General features: G+C 50.6%; 1 protein-coding gene and 2 long non-coding RNA genes across 7 annotated transcripts in view; 1 reads left to right on the forward strand and 2 right to left on the reverse strand.

The window, feature by feature from the left end:
• Positions 1–21,221, reverse strand: part of CARS2 (cysteinyl-tRNA synthetase 2, mitochondrial) — a 69,917-nt gene extending 48,696 nt beyond the window's left edge. For 3 of the 5 annotated variants that reach the window (XR_004808061.2, XM_035704302.2, XM_035704301.2), the window contains exons 1-8: positions 20,992–21,221; positions 20,735–20,785; positions 18,839–18,976; positions 17,793–17,910; positions 7,952–8,023; positions 7,730–7,835; positions 5,695–5,778; positions 3,469–3,598 (exon numbers count right to left, since the gene is read on the reverse strand). Coding sequence is in view for 4 of the 5 variants with exons in the window: in XM_035704302.2 (XP_035560195.2) it covers positions 3,469–3,598; positions 5,695–5,778; positions 7,730–7,835; positions 7,952–8,023; positions 17,793–17,910; positions 18,839–18,976; positions 20,735–20,785; positions 20,992–21,203 (911 nt within the window). In the remaining variant the exon portion in view is untranslated. The remainder of the gene's footprint in view (positions 1–3,468; positions 3,599–5,694; positions 5,779–7,729; positions 7,836–7,951; positions 8,024–17,792; positions 17,911–18,838; positions 18,977–20,734; positions 20,786–20,991) is intronic. The other 2 variants (XM_049099531.1, XM_049099532.1) reach the window with 1 other exon arrangement.
• A 303-nt stretch (positions 21,222–21,524) lies between these two features.
• LOC118351881 (uncharacterized) lies at positions 21,525–25,177 on the forward strand. Its single transcript, XR_004808065.2, has 3 exons — positions 21,525–22,222; positions 24,617–24,655; positions 24,766–25,177. It is a non-coding gene; the product is annotated as an uncharacterized LOC118351881 (long non-coding RNA).
• On the reverse strand, positions 24,552–25,564 carry LOC112655956 (uncharacterized). Its single transcript, XR_003133988.3, has 2 exons — positions 25,410–25,564; positions 24,552–25,159 (listed from the first exon to the last, which is right to left on the reverse strand). It is a non-coding gene; the product is annotated as an uncharacterized LOC112655956 (long non-coding RNA).
• Between the last annotated feature and the right edge of the window lie 985 nt (positions 25,565–26,549).

Genomic DNA, 26,549 nt, shown 5'->3' on the forward strand with positions numbered 1-26,549 from the left:
GGAATATCCAATGGGAAAAAGTCTCTTCAACAAATGGTGTTGGGAAAACTGGACAGCAACACGTAAAAGAATGAAACTGGACCACTTTCTTACAGCTCACATAAAAATAAACTCAAAATGGATTGAAGACCTAAATGTGAGACAGAAATCCATCAAAATCCTCGAAGAGAACACAGGCAGTAATTTCTCTGACATTGTCTATAACAACATCTTTCTAGATATGTCTTCTGAGGCAAGGGAAACAAAAACAAAAAAAATCAACTATCAGGAGTTCATCAAAATAAAAAGTTTCTGCACAGCAAAGGAAACAATCAACAAAACTAACAGATAACCTACTGAATGGGAGAAGATATTTGCAAACAACATACTTGATAAAGGGCTAGTATCCAAAACATATAAAGAACTGTTACAACCCAACACCAAATAATCCATTTAAAAAATGGGCAGAGACACATAGATCAATGGAACAGAATAGAGAATCCAGAAGTATACCCTCAACTTTATGGTCAACTAATATTCAACAAAGCAGGAAGACTATCCACTGGAAAAAAGACAGTCTCTTCAATAAATGGTGCTGGGAAAATTGGACATCCACATGCAGAAGAATGAAACTAGATCATTCTCTTGCACCATACACAGAGATAAACTCAAAATGGATGAAAGATCTAAATGTGAGACAAGATTCCATCAAAATCCTAGAGAACACAGGCAACACCCTTTTTGAACTTGGCCACAGCAACTTCTTGCAAGATACATTCATGAAGGCAAAAGAAACAAAAGCAAAAATGAATTATTGGGACTTCTTCAAGATAAAAGGCTTCTGCACAGCAAAAGAAACAGTCAACAAAACTAAAAGACAACCTACAGGATGGGAGAAGATATTTGCAAATGACGCATCAGATAAAGGGCTAGTATCCAAGATCTATAAAGAACTTATTAAACTCAACAGCAAAGAAACAAACAATCCAATCATGAAATGGGCAAAAGACATGAACAGAAATCTCACAGAGGAAGACATAGACATGGCCAACATGCACATGAGAAAATGCTCCGCATCACTTGCCATCAGGGAAATGGAAATCAAAACCCCAATGAGATACCACCTCACACCAGTGAGAATGGGGAAAATTAACAAGACAGGATGGGATCCCTGGGTGGCGCAGCGGTTTGGCGCCTGCCTTTGGCCCAGGGCGTGATCCTGGAGACCCAGGATCGAATCCCACGTCAGGCTCCCGGTGCATGGAGCCTGCTTCTCCCTCTGCCTGTGTCTCTGCCTCTCTCTTTCTCTGTGTGTGACTATCATAAATAAATAAAAATTATTAAAAAAAAAAAAAAAAGACAGGAAACAACAAATGTTGGAGAGGATGCGGAGAAGGGGAACCCTCTTGCACTGTTGGTGGGAATGTGAACTGGTGCAGCCACTCTGGAAAACTGTGTGGAGGTTCCTCAAAGAGTTAAAAATAGATCTGCCCTAGACCCAGCAGTTGCACTGCTGGGGATTTACCCCAAAGATACAGATGCAGTGAAACGCCGGGACACCTGCACCCCAGTGTTTGTAGCAGCAATGTCCACAATAGCCAAACTGTGGAAGGAGCCTCGGTGTCCATCGAAAGATGAATGGATAAAGAAGATGTGGTATGTGTATACAATGGAATATTACTCAGCCATTAGAAACAACAAATACCCACCATTTGCTTCAACGTGGATGGAACTGGAGGGTATTATGCTGAGTGAAATAAGTCAATCAGAAAAGGACAAACAGGGACTCCTGGGTGGCTCAGCAGTTGAGCGTCTGCCTTTGGCTCGGGGCGTGATCCCGGGTCCGGGGATCGAGTCCCACATCAGGCTCCCTGCAAGGAACCTGCTTCTCTCTCTGCCTGTGTCTCTGCCTCTCTCTGTGTGTCTCTCATGAATAAATAAATCTTTAAAAAAAAAAAAAAAAGAAAAAAGAAAAGAACAAACATTATATGGTCTCATTCATTTGGGGAATATAAAAATTAGTGAAAGGGAATAAAGGGAAAGGAGAAAAAAAGGAGAAAAAAAATTAAAGGTAAAAATAAATAAATAAAAATAAAAAATGGGCAGAAGACATGAACAGACATTTCTCCAAAGACATACAGATGGCAATAGACTTGAAAAGATGCTCAATGTCATTTATCATTAGGGAAATGCACCTGTCAGAATGGCTAAAATCAAAACCACGAGAAACAAGTGTTGGTGAGGATGTGGAGAAAGGGGAACCCTCCTGCACTGTTGGTGGGAATGCAAGCTGGTGCGGTCACTGTAGAAAACAGTATGGAGGGTCCTCAAAAAGTTAAACATAGAACTACCCTAGGATCCAGCAATTACACTTTTGGGTATTTACCCAAACAATACAGAAACACTAATTCAAAGAGATATGTGTACCCTATTTACTGCAGCATTATTTACAATAGCCAAGATATGGAAGCAACCGAACTGTCCATCGATAGATGGATGGATAAAGAAGATTTGTATCTTTTTTGTATTTGTATACAGTGGAATAGTATTCAGCCTTAAATATGAAAGAAATCTTGCCATTTGCAACAACATGGATGGAGCTAGTGTATAATGTTAATGTTAACATTGTATAGTGTATAATGTGTAGTGTATAATGTTAACCAAAATAAGTCAAATTTGACAAGAGAAAGACAAATACCATGAGATTTCACTCCTATGAAGAAGTTAAGAAATAAAGCAAACAAAGGGGCAGCCCAGGTGGCTCACTGGTTTAGCGCTGCCTTCAGCCCAGGGCATGATCCTGGAGACCCGGGATCGAGTCCCATGTCGGGCTCCCTGCAGGGAGCCTGCTTCTCCCTCTGCCCGTGTCTCTGCTTCTCTCTCTCTCTCTCTGTGTCTCTCATGAATAAATAAATAAAATCTTAAAAAACAAAAAAAGGAAACGAGGAAGACAAATGAAGACAGAGATTCTTAACTACAGAGAACACCCTTAAGTCACCAGAGGGGAGAGGGCTGGGGGCTGGGGGTAATTAGGGATGGGGAGGATGGAGGGGACAGTCTTGATAGGCACTGAGTAATGTACAGAGTTGCTGAATCACTATACGGTACACCTGAAAGTAACATAACACTGTATGTTAACTACTACTGCAAGTAAAATAAGAAACTTTGATGAAAAACAAGAAAAAAAGAGGAAGGTGGTCCAGCACCTTGTCCCAGAGGGGTCCCACCCTATACCCACCACAGAGGAAAGCTGAAGGCACACCTGGACCTGTCCCCAGTGATACTGGAAGTCAAGCACTGAACTATAAAGCAGGCTTTTCTACTAAAAAGGACAGGCACTGATGTGAGGAAGGTGAGCAGGTTGGAAAGCATCTGGTCCCTAGGGAGCCTGGAGCCTTCCTCCCAACCCTCTGCCTCATCACCACGGCTCACACCGCCCCCTCTGCTGGCCAAGTCGGGCACTGCGTGAGCTTACACAAAAAACCTTACCTTGAGATGGTGGAACATTCTATGTGCCAGCCAGGTCTTCCCTTTCCCCAAGGAGAGGCCCAGAACACCTCCTGGGGTTTGGCTGCCTTCCACAGGGCAAAGTCGCTGGCATGCCGCTTGTCGGAATCAACTGCCAACAACAAACGATCAATCAGGGCGAGGATCTAAGGCAAACCCACACAGCGTGGCCACAACATCTCCAAGATGCTGCTGCTTCTTATAGGTGGCCTCAGATGTGTCTCATTTCCCCACATGTCAGCTGGAAGGACCACCCCACACTGTCACATGTCAATGACATGCCGGAGTATGCGGTCTCACTGCTGCAGTGGAGATTTCGAATAGCAATCACTGATGCCTCTTCCCAGGGATGCACTGAGCTGAGCTATCTGCCTTCCTCCTTCCTCATTCTTCTCGTGAGAAAGCTGTGTGCCAGCAAATGAGTTTGAGTAACTTCTCCCCCCAAAAAGACAATTATAGGGATAAAAAGAGTTACCAGAATACCAATCACACTAGAGCAAGAAACCTCGGAAGAAGAGGGCTGGGTGACAGGATATGGGTGTACAAGCCAGTACTGGGCTCTCTGTTCCAACACCTGAAGCAGCCAAGATGCCCTCCGACAGGTGAGTGGGTAAACAAGCCATTCTGTATCCAGACAAGGGAATGCTCTTCAGCACTAAAAACAAACGAGCTATCAAGCCATGAAGAGACAAGAAGATGGCTGAGTTCCGTCCCCAAGGGGCTCTGCCCTTGCCCAGGTCCTGGTGGGAACTGGGGGCTTAAATGCACATTTTCACTGAAATGCATATTAAGTGAAAAAAGCCCATCTTAAAAGGCCACGTACTATATGGTTCTAACTTTACAGCATTCTAGAAAAGGCAAAACTATGCAGACAGTAAGAGATCACTGGTTGCCACGGGTGAGGAGGGAGTGAGGGAGGATGGGCAGCTGAAACACAGGGCATGTCTGAGGGCAGTGAAGTGACCATGGGACACTATCGTAGTGGACATGTGTCATTACACATTTATCCAACCCACAGAATATACACCAAGAGTGAACCCTGATATAAACCATGGACTTGGCGTAATTATGTGTCCAGACAGGTTCATCCACTGGGACAAGCATCCTATTCTGGCAGGTGACGTTCATACAGGGAAAGCTGTGCCTGAGTAGCGTCAGGGGAACGTGGAAAATCTGTTCCTTTCCGTCAATTTTGCTATGAACCTAAAAGCGCCCTAAAATAAAGACTAATTCTTTTTAAAGATTTATTTATTTGAGAGAGGGAAGGTGGGGGGAAGGGGCAGAGGGGGAGAGAGAAATAGAGTAGAAAGAACCCCAAGCAGACTTCCTGCTGAGCGTGGAGCCCCACATGGGACTCAATCCCTTAAACCTGAGAGCAGACCTGAACCAAAACCAAGAGTCGGCTGATTAACCGATTTGGCCGCCCAGGGGAACCCTAAACACAGACAGAAGCATTGCTGATGCTAGAAACGTGTCTCAGAAACACATCCTCTGCTTCCCCAGGGCATGCTGGCATGTGGGCGGTCTAGCGGTTCTCGGTTCTGGCCTTTCAGGAGGGGAGCCAGACATGCATTGAGTAAGAGTAACAGACACCATTTCTGAGGAGTCAAATACTACTGTTAGCAATTAAATGTAAATGGTGTAGTTTGTAGAGCACAGGATAATGACTTCAGTCAAAAATTACTTGGACAATTTGTCTTTTGGGTTTTGCTTGTCTTTATTTGGTTCTCTTAAATAGTATCCTTCTAAAATTATTTTAAATTTACTTCTACACATGTATTTCTTCTCCATAAAAATAACGCCAATCAAATATCACTGTAACAGTGTGAGGATAAATTAAAATATTCCCAAGAATGTGATATATGGTAAAATACCTACTGGGATTTGATATATGGCAATATATATATGGAACCGAGTATGATAGCAGATGGAGAAGAGCGTGAAAATGTGACAGCATGATGAGTGTTCCTGCGGGAAGCCCGCGGACGGGCAAACGTGCCTCCCAGGGAGAAGAGCCAGAGGGCTCTCACAACCTGCCCAGTGAACCTCACACTCTCTAAATTTCCTTTCTTGGAAACAATGAATTAAATTTAAAACACAGCAGGGACGGATGGTCTGGCGCCAGCACCACATCTGAGTGGGAGGAAGGAGGGCCAGGCCTGTGCCCTACACCCCTGTGCCCGAAGTGGGAGGCTGGGGTCCACCCACCTGGCTCTCCAAGGGGACCGGGGACCACACCAACTAGCTTGCCGTACTTGTCTCCTCTCGACTGCAGATCGAAGTAGACATTGCCTATTTTACAAAGGTAATTGAGATTCCATCATTTCTCTGCATCACTGAATTCTATCCAGAAACCAACATTGCACTATAGGTTAACTAAGTAAAATTTAAATAATAAAAAAGAAAAATCAGTTCAAAAGAGAATATGAACAACTATTGAAAATTTTAAAAAAAGAATTCATCATTTCTCAGTCTTAAATATCAAAAAAAAAAAAAAAAAAAAAAAAAAAAAAAAAAAAAAAAAATATCAGCATCTATCTAGGCATATTAGCTAACAAGTAATTAGCATATTAATAACAAGTAATACAGCATCTGGCCTTCATGTGGCCCCTTTATTCTGGCCCCAGATCAGAACAAACACCAGCACCGCTATTTTATAAAAGCACACGTTTGGACACGTCATGAAATGTCCAGAGGTGGAAATGAAAACCCAAGTGTAAGATCTGGTGTCAAATGTTCAGATGGTTTTTTAGTGAGAAGGAAGAGTGAGTGTCACCACAGGTGTGCATTAAGCTCCCAGCTTTTCGCGACGCACCTGCTACCAGGGGAACCCTGTCGTAACCCGGATATGTCTACTTAGATCCCAAACACCTCCACACCCGAGCAGATGACGGAGGAGTGATAGCCCCAGAGGGCTGTGTCCCGCAGCCGCACCATCAGATCTCTATCCTGAACTGGGGGGGTTGGGGAGCAGCTCGGCACAAGGACCCCAGGTGGGTCAGTCCTCTCCACCCAGAGCCTACACCCGAGCTCCAACCACGCTGGGGACGAGCCAGGGGGCTGCAGTGCAAGCGGCTATCCAGGAAGCCAGAACACAAACAGCACTCCGACAAGGCTTTATAAGAAACTGCTCTTTCACGGAGGACACATTTCTTGTTATCAATTTGCTGAACAAACAGTTCTTCACAAAGTTTCAAAATTCAAATTACAACAAGTTTTTGTGGAATTGTCACAAAGTCCAAATTAATGGAGTCTGAGTTAATGGCACCTTATTTTAATTATTTTATTATTATTTTAATAACACTATCGTTATTAAAAATGTACAATAAGGCTTTGTAATAAAGTGATAAAACAAGCAGCATCTCTTGCTAAGGCACGTTTGGACCTCTGCTCCTCTGGGCTGCTTGTCCCAAGTCATGTTTTGCAGCAGTGGGAAGACTATGTCTGTATTTTCCGGGGCAAACTCAGGTTCAGTCACCCAAGCCCCTTAAAAACAAGTTTTTCTTGGAGACAAAATCTCAATATAGCAAATGAGGTAAAGTAAAAACACTGTTCTGAAGTAAGCATCAGTAATTGAGACAGGCAGCACCCATGTCTGGGGCCCCAGGGGCCCTGCGTGTGTATCTGTGCTTGCAGGTAGGACCCTGTAAGAAGGGTTCTTACAGAACCTGCAGAAACTGTGTCTAGTGTTATGCTTTATACTTTGTTATTTACTTGCAACGAACATTGCAAGACCCACATATCCCAACTCTGGGCTGGGCATGCTAGTGGGTCACTAGAAGCAAAAGTTTTTCTGATCCCAGAAGTGACAAAATATGAGTGTGTTAATGGCACGCTGAGGCAGACAATGCCGGGCAACCAGTGGGCACAGCACAGGTGCCAGAGTGGGGGTGGAGGTCTGCAAGAAGAGATATCCTGGGAGGGAGACAGCTCTGGTCAGGTGCACAGGATGCGTGGGATTTGGGTCGAGAAGGGCTGGAAGGGGGAGGTGAGGCTGAGGGTGACGGTGAGCCCTGGGGCAGCAGACAGTGGGCAGGAGTCTGCCAGAAGGACACGATCAAGCACGGCCAGGGGTCAGCAGTGGGTAGCGGAGGCCGGAGGGGCAGCTCCACGCAGGGGGAGGCAGGGAGGCCCAGATGCATCTGGGGACACATCAAATCAGTAAAGACAATAAATCGCGCCTACTTTCTCAAAATCCAACGGGTATTCACCCAATGATCCATTTCAATACCACAACCCCTACCTTGCGCTGTTGAATAAGCGTGCCCGTTAGCAATGATGCCCTCGATGAAAGAAATGATCTGGGGGATGGTTTCGGTTACCCTCACGTACACCGTGGGGGGCAGGACCTGGCAGGAAGCAAAGGAGAAATGACGATCCCTGGGTGACACACATTGGTCAGCCACAGGGCTCCCACTGCTCACTCTCCCCACTCGCGACAGGCAGACGCCACAACACACGCTACCTTCAAGGCTGCCATGTCTTGTTTAAATTCCTCTTCATAGAGGTTGGCAAGAGAAGCAGGTGACATGTTCATCTGCAGAGAGACGAGGCGGGCTGGTCAGCAGGTTGGGCTCCCCACCCCTGCGGCTGGCCTCCGTGGGCCCTGTGTGCTCCCAAAGGGGCCTTGGTTTTAGGTCCCAAACTCCTTCTAGTATCTCACCTAGTCACAAAGTCACCCCGTCCTCTGGTCAGAGAGAAAACAGGAATAAACAATATCATGATTTCTGTTACATAATTCAAAACAAAACCCCAAAACACACAAAAAAGCTTCCACTTTCCTAGGGCAAGGGCAAGTTCGATTAATCTATTCTACGTAATAACCAGAAACTTGAGTTTCTATCTTATCCCTTATGCCTTGGGGAGCAAGAAAACACGTCAAAAATACATGAAAGAGGAACTCTCTAAGAAGTGTTTTGAAAGCAACAGAGCACCTGAACACAGGGCAGCAGGTGGGTGGCCGGGCTGGTGGTGGCTGGGGGAGCAGTGGGCCAGTGGCTGGGAGGAAGGGACATGGTGGCAGTGGGGGGTGGCCGGGGTGGGGGGTGGCAGGGGGCAGTGGACAAGTGGCTGGGCTGGGTGGTGGCAGGGGGAGCAGCAGGCCAGTGGCTGGGCTAGGGGGTGGCAGGGGGGAACACGGTGGCAGCGAGGGGTGGCCAGGCTGGAGGGTGGCTGGAGGCAGTACGTGAGTGGCTGGGCTGGGGGGTGGCAGGGGGCAGTGGACAGGTGGCTGGGCTGGGTGGTGGCAGGGGGAGCAGCGGGCCAGTGGCTGGGAGGAAGGGACACAGTGGCAGCGGGGGGTGGCTAGGCTGGAGGGTGGCAGGGGGCAGCAGACGGGTGGCCAGGCTGGGGGGTGGCTGAGGACAGTGAGCGGGTGGCCAGGCTGGGGGGTGGCAGGGGGAGCAGCGGGCCGGTGGCTGGGAGGAGGGGACACGGTAGCAATGGGGGGTGGCCAGGCTGGGGGGAGGGGCAGCAGGTGGGTGGCCGGGCTGGTAGGGGTGCAAGAAGTACAGGCAAACCCCATAGACAAAGAGATTCTCAATTTCTGAGCCCAGGGCATTCAGGGGCACGGCCCTCCAGTCCCAAGGGCTCCGAAGGCACTGGCACACAGAACTGGGCTTCCTGAAGCATTTTTTACTTTTCAGCAGAAAAAAAAAGCTCTAAGACCAAAAGCATGAAAGGACCAGAAGCTGCTCCCCCCCCCCCCTCAACCAGCATCTGCAGCTCTTGCTCCTCCGGCCCCTACCAGGGCTCTGCGTCCTGCCGAACACACTGCAGCTCCAGGACCGCAAGAAACTTTCTCAAGTGAGATGCCACCTCCAGCCCTGTCACTCTGCAGCCACGTTCTTCCCTGCCCAATGCCCCAGAAAGGCAATCATCCTAGAAACTTCACCACCAAACATTTACTGAATAAATAAATCTGGTGAGCAAAGTGACTTTTCAGCTGTGTGGCTGTGGCCAAGGCAATGAACTTCTGTGTCTTCAGCTTTTTTTTTTTTTTTTAATTTTATTTATTTATTCATGAGAGACACAGAGAGAGGCAGAGACACAGGCAGAGACACAGGCAGAGGCAGAAGCAGGCTCCCTGCGGGGAACCTGATGTGGGACTGATATCAGGACCCCGGGATCACGACCTGAGCCAAAGGCAAATGCTCAACCACTGAGCCACCCAGGCGTCCCAGCCTTTGGCTTTCTTTCCAACACAGAGATGATCCCACCTAACAACCCCCAAGATTGCTACAAGGATTCTGTGCACATCTGGGAAAGACAACCGGGCTCCCAGACACATGTCTGCATCCCCTCCTGGAACTGTAGCACCTTGCACACACCGCCTGCACCCAGCTCCCTCTCTCCGCTACCACCACCATCCCACCCTGGCCGTGCACTCGGAGCTGCTAGCTCCCCAGGCCCCCTCCTCACACCCTCTTCTGCTGGGACACATGCAGGTTCACTTCTAAGCTACAGACCCAGACACCAGACTGCTGGTTGGGGGGCAGGTGCACGCAAAAAATAAAAAATGTCTCCTGGCCGCCCCCCCCCACGGAGGGTGCACGGGTCTGAAACCTGAGAGAGCCCTGAATGCACAAGGGGCATACTTGGGGACTTCAGCAACGTGACTGCTAACAAATGCCTTCTCGCTGTAAGTAACATGTACTCTGAACATCTCGTGTTCAGGAGCCGCTTATGTGAAATGATCTATAATCACCATACCCATTTCTCCACTGGCTTATGGCACTCTTCTTGTTCATTTGTAGGAAGTGTTGTTACATGAAAGAAATTAACCTTTTATCTCTGATATGAATTTCAATTATCTTCAGTCTTTCAACTCTGTGGTTATTTTATGTCACACAGAAAATGTCACTTCCATATTTAGCCATCCTTTGTATTTCTCAATCTTTTCCCACAAATGGCTCCTGGGTTTGATAACAGATTTAGGAGAGTGTTCCCCAATATGAGGCTATAAATAGGGCATTTTAGTAATTCGTAGTTCCATTTCTTTCACATTAGACTCCAATCTTCCTTGATCTGGTTGTGAGGCACACATCCAACCTGGGTTTATTTTTTTTCCCCAGATGCTTACCTAACTGCCAACACTTTTTTACCAGATAATTCTTCTCTTCTCCACTGATTTGAAATGCCACCGTTATCACAAATTTCCATTATTTACCATGTCTATTTCCAACTTTCCAGTGTGTTCCCTTATCTGCTCATGGTATCTGTACAATGTACCTGTACAATGATATTTAACTTCTACAACCTTGGGGCCGCTGGGTGGCTCAGTCGGTTAAGTATCTGCCTTCGGATCAGGTCAAACTGAGGTCATGATCCCGGGGTCCTAGGATCAAGCTCCACATGGAGTCCCCCATGGGGTCCCCTGCTCTGCAGGGAGCCTGCTTCTCCCTCTCCCTCTGCCTGCCACTCCCCCTGCTTGTGCTCACTCTGTCAAATAAATAAAATCTTTTAAAAAGTAAAAAAATAAAAAATGTCTACAACCTTCACAGTGACAAACGCACACTGGTGAATGCTTGGGGACAGGATGGCAAAGCGGAAAGGATGACAAGGGGCAGAGGCAGCTTCTGGGAGCGATGGACAGAGATGTTCACCCTGACACTGGTGATGGGTTCACAGGTGCACAGGTTTCATCCTGCTGTACACCTCGTGTGTACTCCACGCAATTTACTGTAGGTCTGTTTGACCTCAAAGCTGTGCCCAAAAAAGAAAGGAATATGTGAAAGTAAAAAATTGTCTCTAGCTTTAGAAGTGTTTTTTGGGTTTTTGTGTATGTTTTTAAAGATTTATTTATTTATTTGAGAGAGAGAGAGAGAGAGAGAGCGCATAAGCAAGGTGGGGAGGGGCAGAGGGAGAAGCAGACTCCCACTGAGCAGGGAGCCTGATGCAGGACCCTGACATGATGACCTGAGCTGAAGGCAGATGCTTCACCGACTGAGCCACCCAGGTGCCCCGCTTTAAAAGTTTTTTTTTTTTTTTTAAAGATTTTATTTATTGGGGATCCCTGGGTGGCGCAGCGGTTTGGCGCCTGCCTTTGGCCCAGGGCGCGATCCTGGAGACCCGGGATCGAATCCCACGTCGGGCTCCCGGTGCATGGAGCCTGCTTCTCCCTCTGCCTGTGTCTCTGCCTCTCTCTCTCTCACTGTGTGCCTATCATAAATAAATAAAAAAAAAAAAAAAAAAAAAAAGATTTTATTTATTTATTCATGAGACAGAGAGAGAGAGAGAGAGAGAGGAGAGAGAGGCAGAGACACAGGCAGAGGGAGAAGCAGGCTCCATGCAGGGAGCCCAATGTGGTACTCGATCCCGGGATCACACCTGGAGCAAAAGGCAGATGCTCAACCGCTGAGCCACCGAGGTGTCCCTAAAAGTGTTTTAATATTAGGCAGGACTACACCTTCCTTAACATGCTTCCTTCACAGACTTCTCCTGGCCCCACAGGAACATTAAAATCCATGTGTCTAGTTCTGAAAGGGCGGGGTGGTTGTAAGGACACACACACACACACGCACACACCCTCCTTTGAATGACCCGTCCGACGCCACACAGCCCAAGCCAGCAAGCCCTGCTCCACCTGTGGCTGCTCCAGCTCACACGCACGAGCCTGAGGGGCACGGTTTGGAAACGCCAAGTGGCAGTGAACTGTAAGTGGGACACCAGTCTATTGCTGGCCTTGCACAGAGGAGTGGAATTGTGTTTTAAAAGAAAGTTTTCAAATTTAATCTTTGGGCAGCTGGTCACACCACGTATCTGGACAGCACTGCTCTCACTCCCCAAAAAACAAACTGCACACGGCAGGTGCCGAGGCGGTCTCGGCGGTAGATTTCAGGTTACCGTCTCATGAACTGTCTCAAGCTGGGGCCCCGAGCAAGGGCCCCAGGGCTTTGTCCTGTGGGACACAGAGCCTGTGTCCAGCCCTCTTCTCGCAAAGAAGGGCAATAGGGGCTAGTGTCCCGAAACCCAGAAAGAATACCTTTGGCTTGAGTCACTCTGACACATTCGTTCCAATTTCTCCTACAGATGTGCCAACGCCAGTGTACCGCTCCTGTTGTAGCTCTCGCCCCAGAAATCCTCCTGTGGTTTTTACCCCTACAAACCTTAACACTGCGCCAAAAATTAAAGTCAAGGGAGTGATTCAGGAAAGTGTAATATTGTAATTTCAAATATTGTAAAAGTGAGTGCTGGAGCAGATGGTGTGAAGAGTATCGCCATCACTTTAAAAAGTTGCATTAGATAAAAAATAGCCTTTTTGCCAGATACTAAAGAACCAGTAGATGCTTTCATAACCCTGTTTCAGACACATGTTTTATCATCTTAGAGACATTATCTTGAGAAAAGCTATTCAGTGCCGCATTAGTATCTGACACAGAGGGAAATCTCCAGGCATCAAAAATTAAATGCTCTATACATACAGAATTTTTAAGTGAACCTACCCATAAGCTATGGATAATACAACTCACAAAAGTAACAAGCGACACCTCCTGTGGCATTTGTGAAATCCTCTAGGTAACCTCCTTCCTGCTGCCTTCACCTGGTGCTGCAGCCCCTCCTCCTAAAGTCTGCCCCTCCCCCCCAGATGCCTCCACAACCCTGCCCGCCCCTCATCTGAGCCCTTCAGCCCTTTTCCTTTTCCCCTTTCCTTTCCCCCCACCCCCTACCAGGCCTTTCAGGGGCACTTTCACCTCCAATTCTGAAGATTCACAACAGAGCCCATTTCATCAAGTGCAGAGACCCACACGTGCTGTCTCGGTCCTGAGTGAGGGCAGATCAGATCAGCGGGTCACCTTCCTCCGGAACAACTCCTCCTGCTGCCTGGTCCCTTCCAACACCGTGCTCACTATGCCACAGACCACAGCTTTCTTGCTACCAGCTCCCCGCCCTCTCAGCAGGCAGCACCTCTGGGCTCAGCCTTCCCAGCGAAGGCCCTGGGCCCCCTCCTTAGCTCCTTCAGGGACCGTTCCAGCACATCCCAGAGAACAGCACGGCTCCGTGCCCCCACCCCTCCCCGGTCTGTCCTACCTGTGGACCAGACAACGCTCCTTTCCTCCTCCTGTTTGCTCAAAAGCTTCACTCTACAATCCAAAGGCTGTGTCCCCGGCGAGTGGCTGAGCGCAAACTGAAGTCAGACAGCCCAGGACAGACACCCCCAAGCTCAGCCCCCTTGCCCCCCACACTCTGCACACAGGGTACTGTGGGGTTGGCCATCTGGTGCCAGCAGTGGGAGCCCCTCGCTCCTCGCTCTGCCTCCCGGCTGTCCCCTCCCATCTCTGCCCCTTACCTGCACTCCCCACAAAGGAATGGCTCACCTGGGCCCCAGGGCCTTGGCTGGACCAAGGGGACACCTGACCCCAGGGGCAGAGAGAGAACACCAGGGACGGTGATGAACCCCAAGCCTGGCCTGGTCACCCTTCACTTTCGGCTTATGGCATCTTCTGACACCAAACGTGCCTTTCCCACCTCCAGCCACTTGGGCTGTCCACCTGCAGCTGGATGTCCCACCATTCAACCCTCTCCTGACACTAACTCCCCGGGTCAGCACAGACCCCATGGGACTCTTCACTGGCATAGCTGTGCTGGGAATTGTGATGCTAAAGCGGATCCACTCCTTGTACCGCCGCACAGGTGCCAGCTTTCAGAAAGCCCAGCAAGAATTTGCTGCTGGTGTCTCCTCCAACCCCGCGGTGCGAACTGCCGCCACCAACGCAGCCGCTGGCGCTGCTGAAAATGCCTTCCGAGCCCCATGAGCCCTGGCAGGGATGCCTTGGCCCTGCCACTGGAGGGAGCGCACTTAGCCCCCATCCCTGAGGGCTCTGGGGCTTGGTGAGACATCCGTCACTACTTGGGGTCTCCTCTCATGCCCCCAGGTCCGCAGCCATAACTGCTGACCCTGACTTAAGGGTGTGAGGAGCCCACTGTGACCCAGTCCTGCTACCTCTGCCACCCCCCCGAATAGGCCACACTACTGCCACCTCTCACACCCCAACCCAGCTTCCCTCTGCTGTGCCAAGGCTGTTGCTTCGGTTATTTAAATAAAAAGATGCCTGATTCACCCCCCAAGATTCTGATTCCACTGGTCTAGGATGCAGCCTGGCATGAGACTGTTGACAATTTGACAATTCCCCAGGGGCTTCTCACCACCTCTCAGGGGCTTCTAGTGAGCAACCAGGGTTGAGAAACATCTTAAACTGTAAGCCTTCTTTTCCCTTTATAATTTTGTTTCTTTCTTAAGAGACACCAGGCGCATGGGGTCCTTGGGTCACCCAAACTTCTGCCAGAGTCTAAAGTTGGGGGTTTGATACGAATCACAGAACTCAAGAAAGCACTCCACTTACTCCAAACCATCCTCGGTTTATCATAAAGGACACAGCTCAGGGGCAGCATGGGACAAGGGCTGGGGCTCCCAGACTCTCTCCAGCGCCACCCTCCCAGCACCACCCGTGTTCATCAGCCTGAAGCGCCGAGCCCCTCTCCCCCATTTCAGGGGTGTTTTTTTGTTTTGTTTTTGTTTTGTTTTGTTTTTTAAAGACTTTATTTATCTATTAGGGAGAGACACAGAGAGAGACAGAGGCAGAGACACAGCCAGATGGAGAAGGAAAAGCAGGCTCCACGCAGGGAGTCCGATGCAGAACTCGATCCCGTGACTCAGGATCACGCCCTGGGCCAAAGGCAGATGCCCAACCACTGAGCCACCCGGGGGTCCGTCGGGGGTGTTTATAGAGGCTTCGGTATATAGGACAGTTGATTAATCACTGGCCACCGGTGATCAGCTCAAGGCAGGAGTGGGGGCGAAAGTTCTCAGCACTCTCTGTGGCTGGGTCTCTGGGACCCCAGCCTCCGTCCTGAAGCTCTCGAGGGGCCCAACCATGATCTCATGAGCAAACAAAGACACTCTCTCACTCCACAGATTCAATGGATTTTAGGCGCTCTGTGCCAGGAACTAGGACAAAGTCCACCCATATCTTTATTAGACCAAAGCCTTGAGCTGACTGAGCTTCAAATTTCTGTATCCAAGTTTGCGTTTCTTTAGGTACCTCACTCTAAATCTGCTCTCTGGGACACCCCTCTCTTGCAGCAGAGCTCCCACCAACCCCGCCAATGGGCCCATCTCTGGCTGTGTCCTCCCCACCCCAGAGTGAGTGGTCTCCACTGGACCAAGAGCAACCCAAGAACAGGGACCAAGTCCAAGTTCCCAGTACATCCCCTGGGCCCAGCCGCCCCCACCTTTCCAGCCTCACCTGCAAGTCCCCCCTATGGCCCATGGGAGCTGGACCACAGGTTCCCACACAGCCCTTCATGCAGGTCTTGGCCCGTTCTCGCACACCCCTCTGCCCAGATGTCCTTCCTGCCCTCACTCCTCACCACCCATCCTCTGCTAATGTTTGATCCTGAGCTAACCTCTTCCAGTGAGTCACTTGGGTGACTCCCAGGGAGCTGTGATGGTCTTCCCTGTACCCCTCTACCTGGACTTGTAAAATGAACGTCGCACACAGAGCATCCCTCTGTGGGTTCATCTGCCTCACCCGACACAAGCTCCATGAGCCAGGACCTGGCTTCCCCACCTTTGTCAGCACAAAGCCAGGCACAGGCCTGACCCTGGACAGTTCTGGAAATGGAAACTGAATCTCCTGTAAGGGAGCATGACGCACTGGCTAAGGTACCCAAACAAGACAAACCCGGGAAGCCCAACCAGGCTGAGGACGTGAGGGTAACATCTAAAGATGGGCTCCAGCCCATCTTAGCACCGTCAGTAAACACTCTCTAAACCACCCCAACTCTAAGAAGAAAAACCTTATCAAATAAACCATTCCTCCTGGATCCAGTAACTCCACTTTGGGAAACATATTTAGTGAAAGAAAAGATATTCATGCAGCCCTGTTTTTTGTTTTTAAGATTTTATTTATTTATTCATGAGACACACACAGAGAGAGGCAGAGGCACAGGTAGAGGGAGAAGCAGGCTCCCTGTGGGGAGCCCAATGTGGGACTCGATCCCAGGCCTCCAGGATCACGCCCTGGGCCGAAGGCAGACACTCAACTGCTGAGCCTCCCAGGTGTCCCAGCAGCCCTGTTTTTAACAGCTATAAACACCACAGCCAATGATGGGGAACTGCTGAACAGCACCCGGGGTGAATGCTGTCTAGTTGTTTAAAAGGCAAATTAGGGGGTGCCTGTGGGCTTGGGTCTGGGGGCGTGGGGAGCGTGCAACTCTTGATCTCAGGCTTGTGAGTTCAAGCCCCAGGTCAGGGGCAGAGACTACTTAAATAAAACTTAAAAAAAAAAAAAAAAAAAAAAAAAAGGCACATTGATAGAAAATAGGGAGATGTGGTTTCTAGAAAATAAGTTTGAGAGAAAGTAGAATATAGAAGTAACTCAAGAGTCCAAAAATAAGAACAGTAAATCAGAGTATCTCCATGCAATAAAATGCTATACAACTATTTAAAAATGGTCAAGTGGCAACTAGGTGGCTCAGTGGTTGAGCATCTGTCTTCAGCTCAGATCCTGATCCCAGGGTCCTGGTATTGAGTTCTGCATTGGGCTCCCTGCAGGGAGATTGCTTCTCCCCTGCCTAGGTCTCTGCCTCTCTCTCTGTGTCTCTCATGAATAAATACATAAATAAATCCTTAAAATAAAATAAATAAAAATGGTCAAGAGTATTTAAAAACATGAAAAAATACTCAAAATACATTAAGCGTAAAAAGCAGACTATAAAGTATAGACTGGTTTCCTAAAAAATAGTATATACAGTTTCTAGTACATACATCTTCTAAAATAACAGGAATGTAAAGCACTTGGTGTAGGTTTTTGCATAGATTAGATCATCTACCAGTAATATACAGAGGTTTAGAGATCACTGTTAAAGTTGCCAATTATGAAAACCAGAAAGTAGACTTCTTAAAAACTGTAATACTTAACTTCTCAGTTAAAACTTTCCCCCAGAGCTTACCTTAAATACTGAAAGATTATAAGAGAAGTGTCCTGTGCACTCAACCAACAAGAAAATTGAACCTCCATGAGCTGCTTGCCTGTTCTGAAAGCGGGACTTAGCCGCTGGAGGCCGCGGGGCGAGGGAAGGGACAGGGTTCAGGGCAGGATACCAGGGCAGGGGGAGAGGACCCATTTGGTGACCAGAATCCAACAGGCCTCCTTTCCCAGGGCGGAGAGTCCCGTGATAACCTGACAGAGTGGCCTCGCTGGGCTACGTGTGGATGCAGAGATGCGGAACACCCTGTGGAGCCGCTATTGGGACTGTCATGTTCATCCGTCCAGTTACTGGCCAACATCATTGTCTGCGCTTACCTCGGAGGCTCTGTGAATAATTTTATCGTCCACATCTGTGATTCCCATCACCATGATGACGTTGTATCCAAAAACCCTGGTGAGGATCCTCCGGATGATATCAAACCTAACATATGAGCTGAAAGGAAAGAGTTGTCAGGATGTCTTGAATGCACAAAGTCACCACTGGGATCTTTAAAAAGGAACGCTTTGGGGGATCCCTGGATGGCTCAGCGGTTTGGTGCCTGCCTTCGGCCCAGGGCATGGTCCTGGAGTCTCGGGATCCAGTCCCACATCAGGTTCCCTGCATGGAGCCTGCTTCTCCCTCTGCCTGTGTCTCTGCCTCTCTCTCTCTGTGTGTGCCTCTCATGAATAAATAAAATCTTAAAAAATAATAAAAATAAACTTATTAAAAAAAAAAAAAGGAACACTTTGCATTGTAACAGGCTACTCTGCACTTTGGGTGTGTGATGGGACTGACGGGTTCCGTGCCGCTAGGAAGAGGACAAGCCTTCCCCCCACTGGCCCACACAGATCCTCCCAAGAAATCAACACAGGCATCACCGCGATGTCAGGCACACGGTTGGCATGTTTCCTGCTGCAGCTGTTAAGTGAGTTGACACCCACTTAATGGTATAACAGTTCACTGGTAATACACTCCCACGAGGTAAAGTACTGAGAGCTTTTACCGTCCTTGTTCATTTCTAGAATATCTAGAACAACTGGAATGCTCCACTATGGCAAAACAGAAGGTGCAGCAAACCAAGGACGAGGCCGTGAGAATTGTGTGGCATTACTCCTGAGAAACGCACACACCATCATGGGAAATTAAAATACCAGCTTACGGGTAGGCCACACTTGGGGTGCTCTGTTGTGTAAAACCAAAAGGGCTCCAGAGCATTTAAAACGTCAAGAATCTGGTTTCCCATAAAAGCAGCCTTAGAACTCAAGGTCAGCTAATCTCATGCTCATCTGTCACCCACCCAGCCTCACAGGTGGAACACTAGCCCGTCGTTGCACCCCGCCTGCTTCCCACATTCCCCTTCCCGGAGCACAGCGCCACTGACCAAGCGAGGTTGCTCGGAAACTCCTTGCCAAGATATTTAATCATGGAAGCCTCGGGCGGCTTATTTATAAATTGGGCAGAATCCCAGGAGGCCATGGGGTCGCTGACCATGATCCTGGCGCTTATACAGCACGACATCCTAGAGGCAGGGGCTGTTGTCACCACGGTCATCAGTGTCCTTCATCTGGCCCCCCCCCCAGGGACCACTCCCCACACACATGACCGGCAAGGTCCCCATCTGACCCTGAGTGACATTAGCAACACCCCTCCGCCCTGCTGTCAGAACCACACTGGCTAGTGTTTGTAAAGCATTTAGAAAAGAGCCTGGCATACTGCTCGTGCTGTGTCTTTTTTTTTTTTTTTTTTTTTTTTTTTAAGGTAAGCTCTACGGCCAGGGTGGGGCATGAACTCATGATCCCGAGGCTGAGTTGCATGCTCTACCCACTGAGCCAGCCAAGTGCCCCAAGTACCTGTCTTTTTAAAATAGAGGCCAGCGTGGTTACCTGGGGGAGGAGAGTGGGGGGATGTGAACTTGGACAGGAAATTGGTACAGACTTCCAGAACTGTCGCGATGTCTTTAGGATCCCAGGACCCCAGGATCATGACACAAGCCAAAGGCAGATGCTCAACCGTTGAGCCACACAGGCGTCCCGTAACGGTTTTAATGGCTAAGGAAATATCTTGTAAAGTCCCATGAATCTGGAGAGTCTCAAGGACCTGAGAGCCAGCTTTTTGAAGTGAAGCCATCAGGAAGGTCATGCTCCATCTCTTAACGGAGGGTGGGCCTGACACGTCACCTGGCTGCATGGTGCAAACCCCATCTGATCTCAGAAACTGTATCTACTTGGCTCTATAAAAGAGCCTGATTTCATTCTGTCTTTGTGATCCTTCCCCAACATATTCCATACTTCAATAAAGAGGTCAAAAGATCCTTTTTAAAATCAATGGTGAGTTAGCCACCGATTCTGTTTTAACAAAAACACAACTAACACACCAGCCTTCCTGCCTGGCATATGATTTTGTAAAAAGGTGTAGCAAATCAATGTAGCTTTTTTTAGTCTGAAACATAACAAGTTTAAAAAGTGAATAAGATAGGCTCCCGGGGGGGAGGGGGGGGGCTCTGGGGCTCTGCTGATGAAGTGTCTGCCTTGGCTAGGTCATGATGTCAGGGTTCTGGGATCCAGCCCGCGTGGGCTCCCAGCTCAGCCAGGAGTCTGTTTCTCCTTTTCACTCTCTCCCAAATAAATAAAGTCTTTAGGAAAAGTGTAATTTTGACAAAGGCGGGGATGGTTAAGAGGTTGAGAAAGCAAGCACCAGATCAGACACAGCAGGCCCTGCCGCCCCCTGACTGCACGGCCTGGGGTAAGTTCTTGATCCCCGACAGCTGCTTGCCCCCCCCCCCCCCGCCCGCAGTCCACAGCAGGGGCTGTGTAAGCCATACTTTAGGGGTGTTGTTTCATCAAACTGTGAAGGCCCCAACAGATGGATACCATTTTCAGCCTCGTCTCAAAGATGACGAAACCAGGACTCAAGGTAGCAAATAACAAAATGGGCTGTCCAAATTTGGAAAGGAGAGATAAAACACAGAGGCCAGGAATCGCTTCTCTCGGCTGACTGCGGCCCCAGGGAGCTGGGGCATCTCACTAGATCCACCAGGAGGCAGCTAATTCCCAGGCAGGTTGTCAGCACCGCGCCGCACTGATGCCCCGTGAGACGGGCCCAGGGGCTTAGACTTCACCAGGAGAACCACGCGAGACAGCAGGTGCGCTTCCCGCAATCTCCGGACCGCAGCGACTCGGTATCCTGGGCTGACGCCCGGCAGACAGGGCCTGTCCGCGAAAGGCTCCGCCCAGAACAAACGGCCCCGGGAGCGCCGAAGCCCCAGGGGCGCACTCACCAGGCGTGGCCAAGGTGCGCGTGGTCATAGACGGTCGGTCCGCAGCTGTACCTGGGAACAGAGGGAGACCCACCAGGTGGAGCGCGCTCGCAAGGAAGCTCACTCAGCTCGCCCGGCCCTTGGCCCACGCTAAGCGGCCGCTCGGCGGGGCTGCCCCCGGATGCCCGACGGTGCTCCCACGGACCGTGGACTTACGAAGTGCCCCGCCCCCCCCCCCCCCCCGCTCGGTCCTCCGCCGCCCCAGGCCCGGCGGCTACCAGGAGGCGGCGTCCGCGCGGCCCACAATCAAGGGGTCCTTCCTCCGGGTGAGGCTGTTGTACACCCTGACGCCCGTGTCGTGGCCCTCTGGCTGCAGCCAGGCCTGCCCGCGCGCCCCCGACACCGCCCGCGCCCGGCCCCGCGGGGCCCCCAGGCCCAGCGCGACCCCCAGCAGCCGGGGGCCCGCACCCGGCCGGCGCGTCGGCAGCATGGCCCGCCCGCCCGCCCGCCTGCCTGCCCGCCTGCCCGCCTGCCCGCCTCTCGGGGCCTCGCCACGCCTGCGCGGGGCGGGGCGGAGCGCGCGCTGGCCACGCCCACCCGGAAGCCGGCTCCCAGGCCCCGCCCACCCCGGAAACGGCCTCCCGGAAAGGACCTGCCCAACCCAGGAGGACGGACTCCCGGGCCCCGCCCAGCCCGGAAGAGGATCTCGCCACGCCACGCCCACCCCGGAAGGGACTCGGCCGCGCCCGCCCACTGCGGAAGAGGACCTGCCCCCGCCCAGCCGATCCCCGCAAGAGGAGGTCGGGAGCGGCGGCAGCGCCTCCCTCTGGCCCGCCGGGGGCTCGCCGTGGCCTCGCCGTGGCGCTCGGGGCGGGGAAGAGCGGGCGTCCCAGGCCGAGGACGAGGGGGCCCTTCTGCTCCTCCGATCCTGCCGTGCGCGGTGTTTGTGCTGACGCCGGCGAGTCGGAGTCGGGGCCGGGGCGCGGGAGGCCGCTGCCAGCCACAGTTCACGGCGTGGGCACCTGCCTCCGGCTCCTCGCCTGCTCCGGAAGCACGTCTGCACCCCAGCACAGCACGCTTGCACACTACACAGCACGTCTGCACCCCCACACAGCAGTATGCTCCCCAACACTGCACGTCTGCACCCGAGTACAACACGCTTGCACCCCAGCACAGCACGCTTGCACCTTACAGCACATATGCACCCCAGCACAGCACGCTTGCACCCCGACACAGCACATCTGCACTCCAGTACCCCAACACAGCAAGCACATCTGCGCCCCAACATGGCACGCTTGCACTCTAACACAGCACGGTGCACCCCAATGCTCAAACAGCATATGTGCCACTGATATACCATGTTTGCACCCCAACAGAAACACCGTACGTCTGCACTCCTATGCACGCACACAGCACATCTCCACGTAACAGCACAAAGCTCACTTGCATCCCAAGATGGCACTGTCTCCGGATGCAATACCAAAGCAAAGCAACCATCCCATCCATCAGGTAGGTGTAGTAGGAAGTGTCTACTTGTAATTCATTAGGGTTAAACATTCTATATCTTCTCTCTTGAGAACAAAAACAATCTGAATTGCGGTTTCAGTGGGACTTTTTAAAGGGAGATTTACTTGAAGTTCCTTTCAAATTATCTTGACTAAATTGGCCCTACTGATATCTTGCAAAACAGTGTCTCAAAAAAGAGAAAGAAAGAAAAAAAGAGAAAGAAAAAAGAAGGAAAGAGAAAGAAAATAAAGCCCTTTTATTGTTGCGTTCCTCAAAACCTCACAGAGTTCCTCAGTTCTTTTTTTGGTTTGTTTTGATCGTTCTACTGAAAGGCAAATGAACCAGTGTGTTCCTAGAACACATAAGGTGGTGGTGTTTTTTTTTTTTTTTTCTTCTTCAAGATCCCTGGAGTCCAATTCTGCAATTCTATTTCAAGCTAAATTTTAGTCTAATGTAAACTATGTTCTAATGCATAAAGCTAAAATGTTAGAACCTATTGCTCAGAATTAGGAGACCTCTCCAGTTCTAAGCACAGGCTCCCTGACTAGTATCCCTCCCTCACTGCCAGCATCCTTATCTTGGTTATTTTGTGTCTCTTGTGTCTAGTACAATATGTATATTTCTCTCCCTGAGTACTTCAGACTGTAAATTCTTTTGCACTCTCACTGTTCCCAGCACTACATTCAGAAAAGAGCTGCTGAATTAAAATTAATCTGTGAGGGATCCCTGGGTGGTGCAGCGGTTTAGCGCCTGCCTTTGGCCCAGGGCGCAATCCTGGAGACCCAGAATCGAATCCCACGTCAGGCTCTCGGTGCATGGAGCCTGCTTCTCCCTCTGCCTGTATCTCTGCCTCTGTGTGTGTGTGTGTGTGTGACTATCATAAATAAATAAAAAAATTAAAAATAAGTAAAATAAAATTAATCTGTGATGAAATCCACCTGTTGTGCATGTGGGAGGAAATTTGGGCAGTGAAATATCTGATAGAGAAAGGTCTGGTCCACATACTAGATGTGCTAGTAAAATAAGAAAATGAACAAAAGGCAATCTGTGTCAACACACAGAATTCAAGGGACAGGCTAGAAGTTTTGAAAACAGATTTAGTAACACTGAAGACCAAATCCTTCAGATGAATCTGGGCAACTGGCATGTTGGAATAGAAAATTCATGACTTTTAAATTAACAATGGCATCTTCTGTCTTCAGAAAACCAGTCATGTAAGGTGTTCTGCCCTTACGGGCAGCAATTCTACCTTCACTTAAGTCTTTTGGAAATCATCAAAACAACGATAAACATATCCTCTATTTCATTGGTGATTTAAAATATTCCTTTTGCAGATTGAATATTAAGTTATAATGACTGGGAAGATTTATTAGCAAATATACTCCCAAGAAGAGAATCCTGTTAATTTGAAGTGACTCCTCCCCAATTGAGGCCAGAACAAATAAGTGTATTAAAAGTAATGCTTCCAAAGTATCTTGAATGCCGTTTCCTAGTCCTTAATGACAAAAACATAGTTTTTCAGTAATATACTTTCTTTCAAGGCCAAATCTTGCAAATCCAAAGTAGAGTAGATAAGGTAGTAAACTACTGATAAGTATACTTTTGAAGGTATTTCAGGTTTGAGAGAAATGTGTTAGCATTTATTTTTTTTATTTGTTTTAAATTTTTTTTAAATTTTTTATTTATTTATGACAGTCACAGAGAGAGAGAGAGGCAGAGACACAGGCAGAGGGAGAAGCAGGCTCCATGCACCGGGAGCCCGACGTGGGATTCGATCCCGGGTCTCCAGGATCGCGCCCTGGGCCAAAGGCAGGCGCCAAACCGCTGCGCCACCCAGGGATCCCAGCATTTATTTTTTAAGCACCCCGAAACACAAAAAATTTCATGTTCACTTCTTCCTTTTTACTCCCATGGGTTGGAGCATCACCAGTTAAACTAGAAATATAATTCTAAAAAAAAAAAAAAAAAAAATCAGTATCCCTTTTTGCAACACACTCCAAAGAGCTGAAACAACCAAAGTAATTCAGTATATCTTCAAAAATAAAGAATTTTCCTGAGTCGTATATTTAAAACACAGGGTCATAGTTACGTTTTAGCTCATAGATGTTTTAGCTCGGAGCCTTCTAACCTTGTTTAGAAAACTGTGAAGTCATTGTATATATTTTAAAGACTTTGTAAAGCCAATAAAGAAAACATTTTTCTGGCTGTTTAGCTCACAAATGCAAGCTCCTTATTCACTGCTGTATCCTTAGTTTGCGAACAGCAGTGAGCACCCGGTGGGCACTCGTGAAATAGTTCTTGCCGGTATGATGAAGATAACCTCTTGTCTCTGTTTCTGCGGAGTCCACGAAAGGATTCATCCTGATAACATCGTGATTTTTTTTTTTTTTTAAAAAGATAACCTAGTTCAAACTGGCTTGGTTATCGCTGGAAGGGGTAAGTCATTTCTGACTTTTGCGCCTAACTTCAGACAAACCGTACTCATCCTAGAGCCAATCCCTGCGAGATTTGAGAAAGAACCTCTTTCTTGCTATGGCACTTTTCAGCATAGCGTCTCGGGGGAAAGGGAATCCTCCTCTTACTCAACTTCGCATCCTCGTCATGTGTTCCGCACAAGGCCTCTGCTGCCACACGTCACAGCCCCCCAGTCCCCGGCGGACTAGCGGCCAATGCAGCTCGCGGTATAAAAGGAAGCTTCGTTCATCATTTGCTTTCACCGGGGCCGAGGCTGGAAGGAGTGTGCACCCGCAAGTAGAACGACCCTTCTCCCCAGTATCAAGGGACGGGAGGAAAGGGTCTGCGAGTGAAGCTCCAGGCTCAGATCGAGGCCCCGGGGTGCTGGGACGGAGTCCCGCCTCGGGCTCCCTGCACCGAGCCTGCTTCTCCCGCTGCCTGGGTCTCTGCCCCTCTCTCGGTGTCTCTGGAATAAATAAATAAAATCTTAAAAAAAAAAAAAAAGAGAGAGAGAGAGAGTGAAGCTCCAATCTCCGCCCTTCCCAGCGTTCACGTTAGTGGTCGTCATCTCCGCAGCGGCCGAGCCTCCAGCTCGGTACCGACATCTGCCGGCGTCTCGGCGCGGTTCGCGGGGATGCGCACCGCCGCCCCCGAGGGTTTACGCGCCCTGGGCTGGCTGACACGCCGCACTTCACGTGCTCTTTTACTTAAAAACACTTAAATCCTCTATACATACCCCCGCGGTGGGGCTGGAGCCCCAAGTCCGGAGAGGCGCCCCTAACACACGGCGCCGTGACCCGGCGGTCGGAGCCGACAGCCGCTCCCGGGGAGGGGGGGGGGACGCTGCGGCCCGGCGCCCCCGCCCCGGTCCCTCCAGCCCCCCAACCCCCACAGCCCGTCCCCGCCCCCGCCCCGAGGCCGCCCCGAGGCCGGGCCCGCCGGACAAAGGCGGAGCGCGGCCACGCCCACGGGGCGGGGCCTCTGCCGGAAGCGGCGGGCTGCGCGCGGGCCCGTCGCCTAGGCAACGGAGTGTCTGCGTCGGGCCCCTCAGGAAGCCCGAGTGCGGGAGCTCAGGGCGGGGAGACAGGACATGGGGGAGGGGAGGGGAGGGGAGGGGAGGGGAGGGGAGGGGGGCCCGGACCCCCGGGACCGGACGCCCGCCCCGCTCCGCCCCGCCCCGCTCTGGGAGGCGGGGGGGCTTTCGAATGATCCCGGGGCACAGTCGGGAGGGGGTCACCCGCCCTTTGTGGGCGCCCGGTCCGGAAAGCAGCTCCCCTCTGGGGCCCCTTTGTCTCCAAAGCGGCTCAGCACTGGGCTCCGGCCGGCAACACAAAGGGAAGGCGGCGAGGACCGCGCAGGCGCGGGAGCGCCGAGGTTGCTGGGAGTGGTGGTCCGCGGCCCGACGGTAGGTCTCCGCCTCCGGGCCTGTGGCCGCCCCGGCGTGCAAGTGCGCATGCGCCCCCACTTCCGCCCTGCGCGGCCCGGCCTCTCTCCCCGCCCCCCCGGGACGCGGGTTTCTCCTAGTAGGAGCCCGGGAGGAGTTATCCGCGCTCGCCCCGCCCCCTCCGCCTTGATTGGCGCGCCGAGGTGGGGGCGACCAGGGGATTGGGCCTCGGCCTTGCCAGTCCGCTTCGGGCCTTACTTATGCCCCGCGGGGCGGCGGGGCGGCGGGGCGGCTGGGCGCCGGAGAGTGAGGGGTTGGGTGTGGGGAGGGAGGTGTCCCCCGGGTGAGTGGGGGGGCGGGGGCCCCTCGCTGGCGGCCGCACCGCGCGGCGGGTCGGATCCCACCGGGTCTCCGGCGCGGCCGGCTGCCCCCGCGCTCCCCGGCCGTCCTGCACTGCCGCCCGGCAGGCTCTGCCTCCTAGTGCGAAACTCT

This window comes from Canis lupus, chromosome 22, assembly GCF_003254725.2.
Source record: "Canis lupus dingo isolate Sandy chromosome 22, ASM325472v2, whole genome shotgun sequence".
In the NCBI taxonomy this organism is placed as follows: domain Eukaryota; kingdom Metazoa; phylum Chordata; class Mammalia; order Carnivora; family Canidae; genus Canis; species Canis lupus.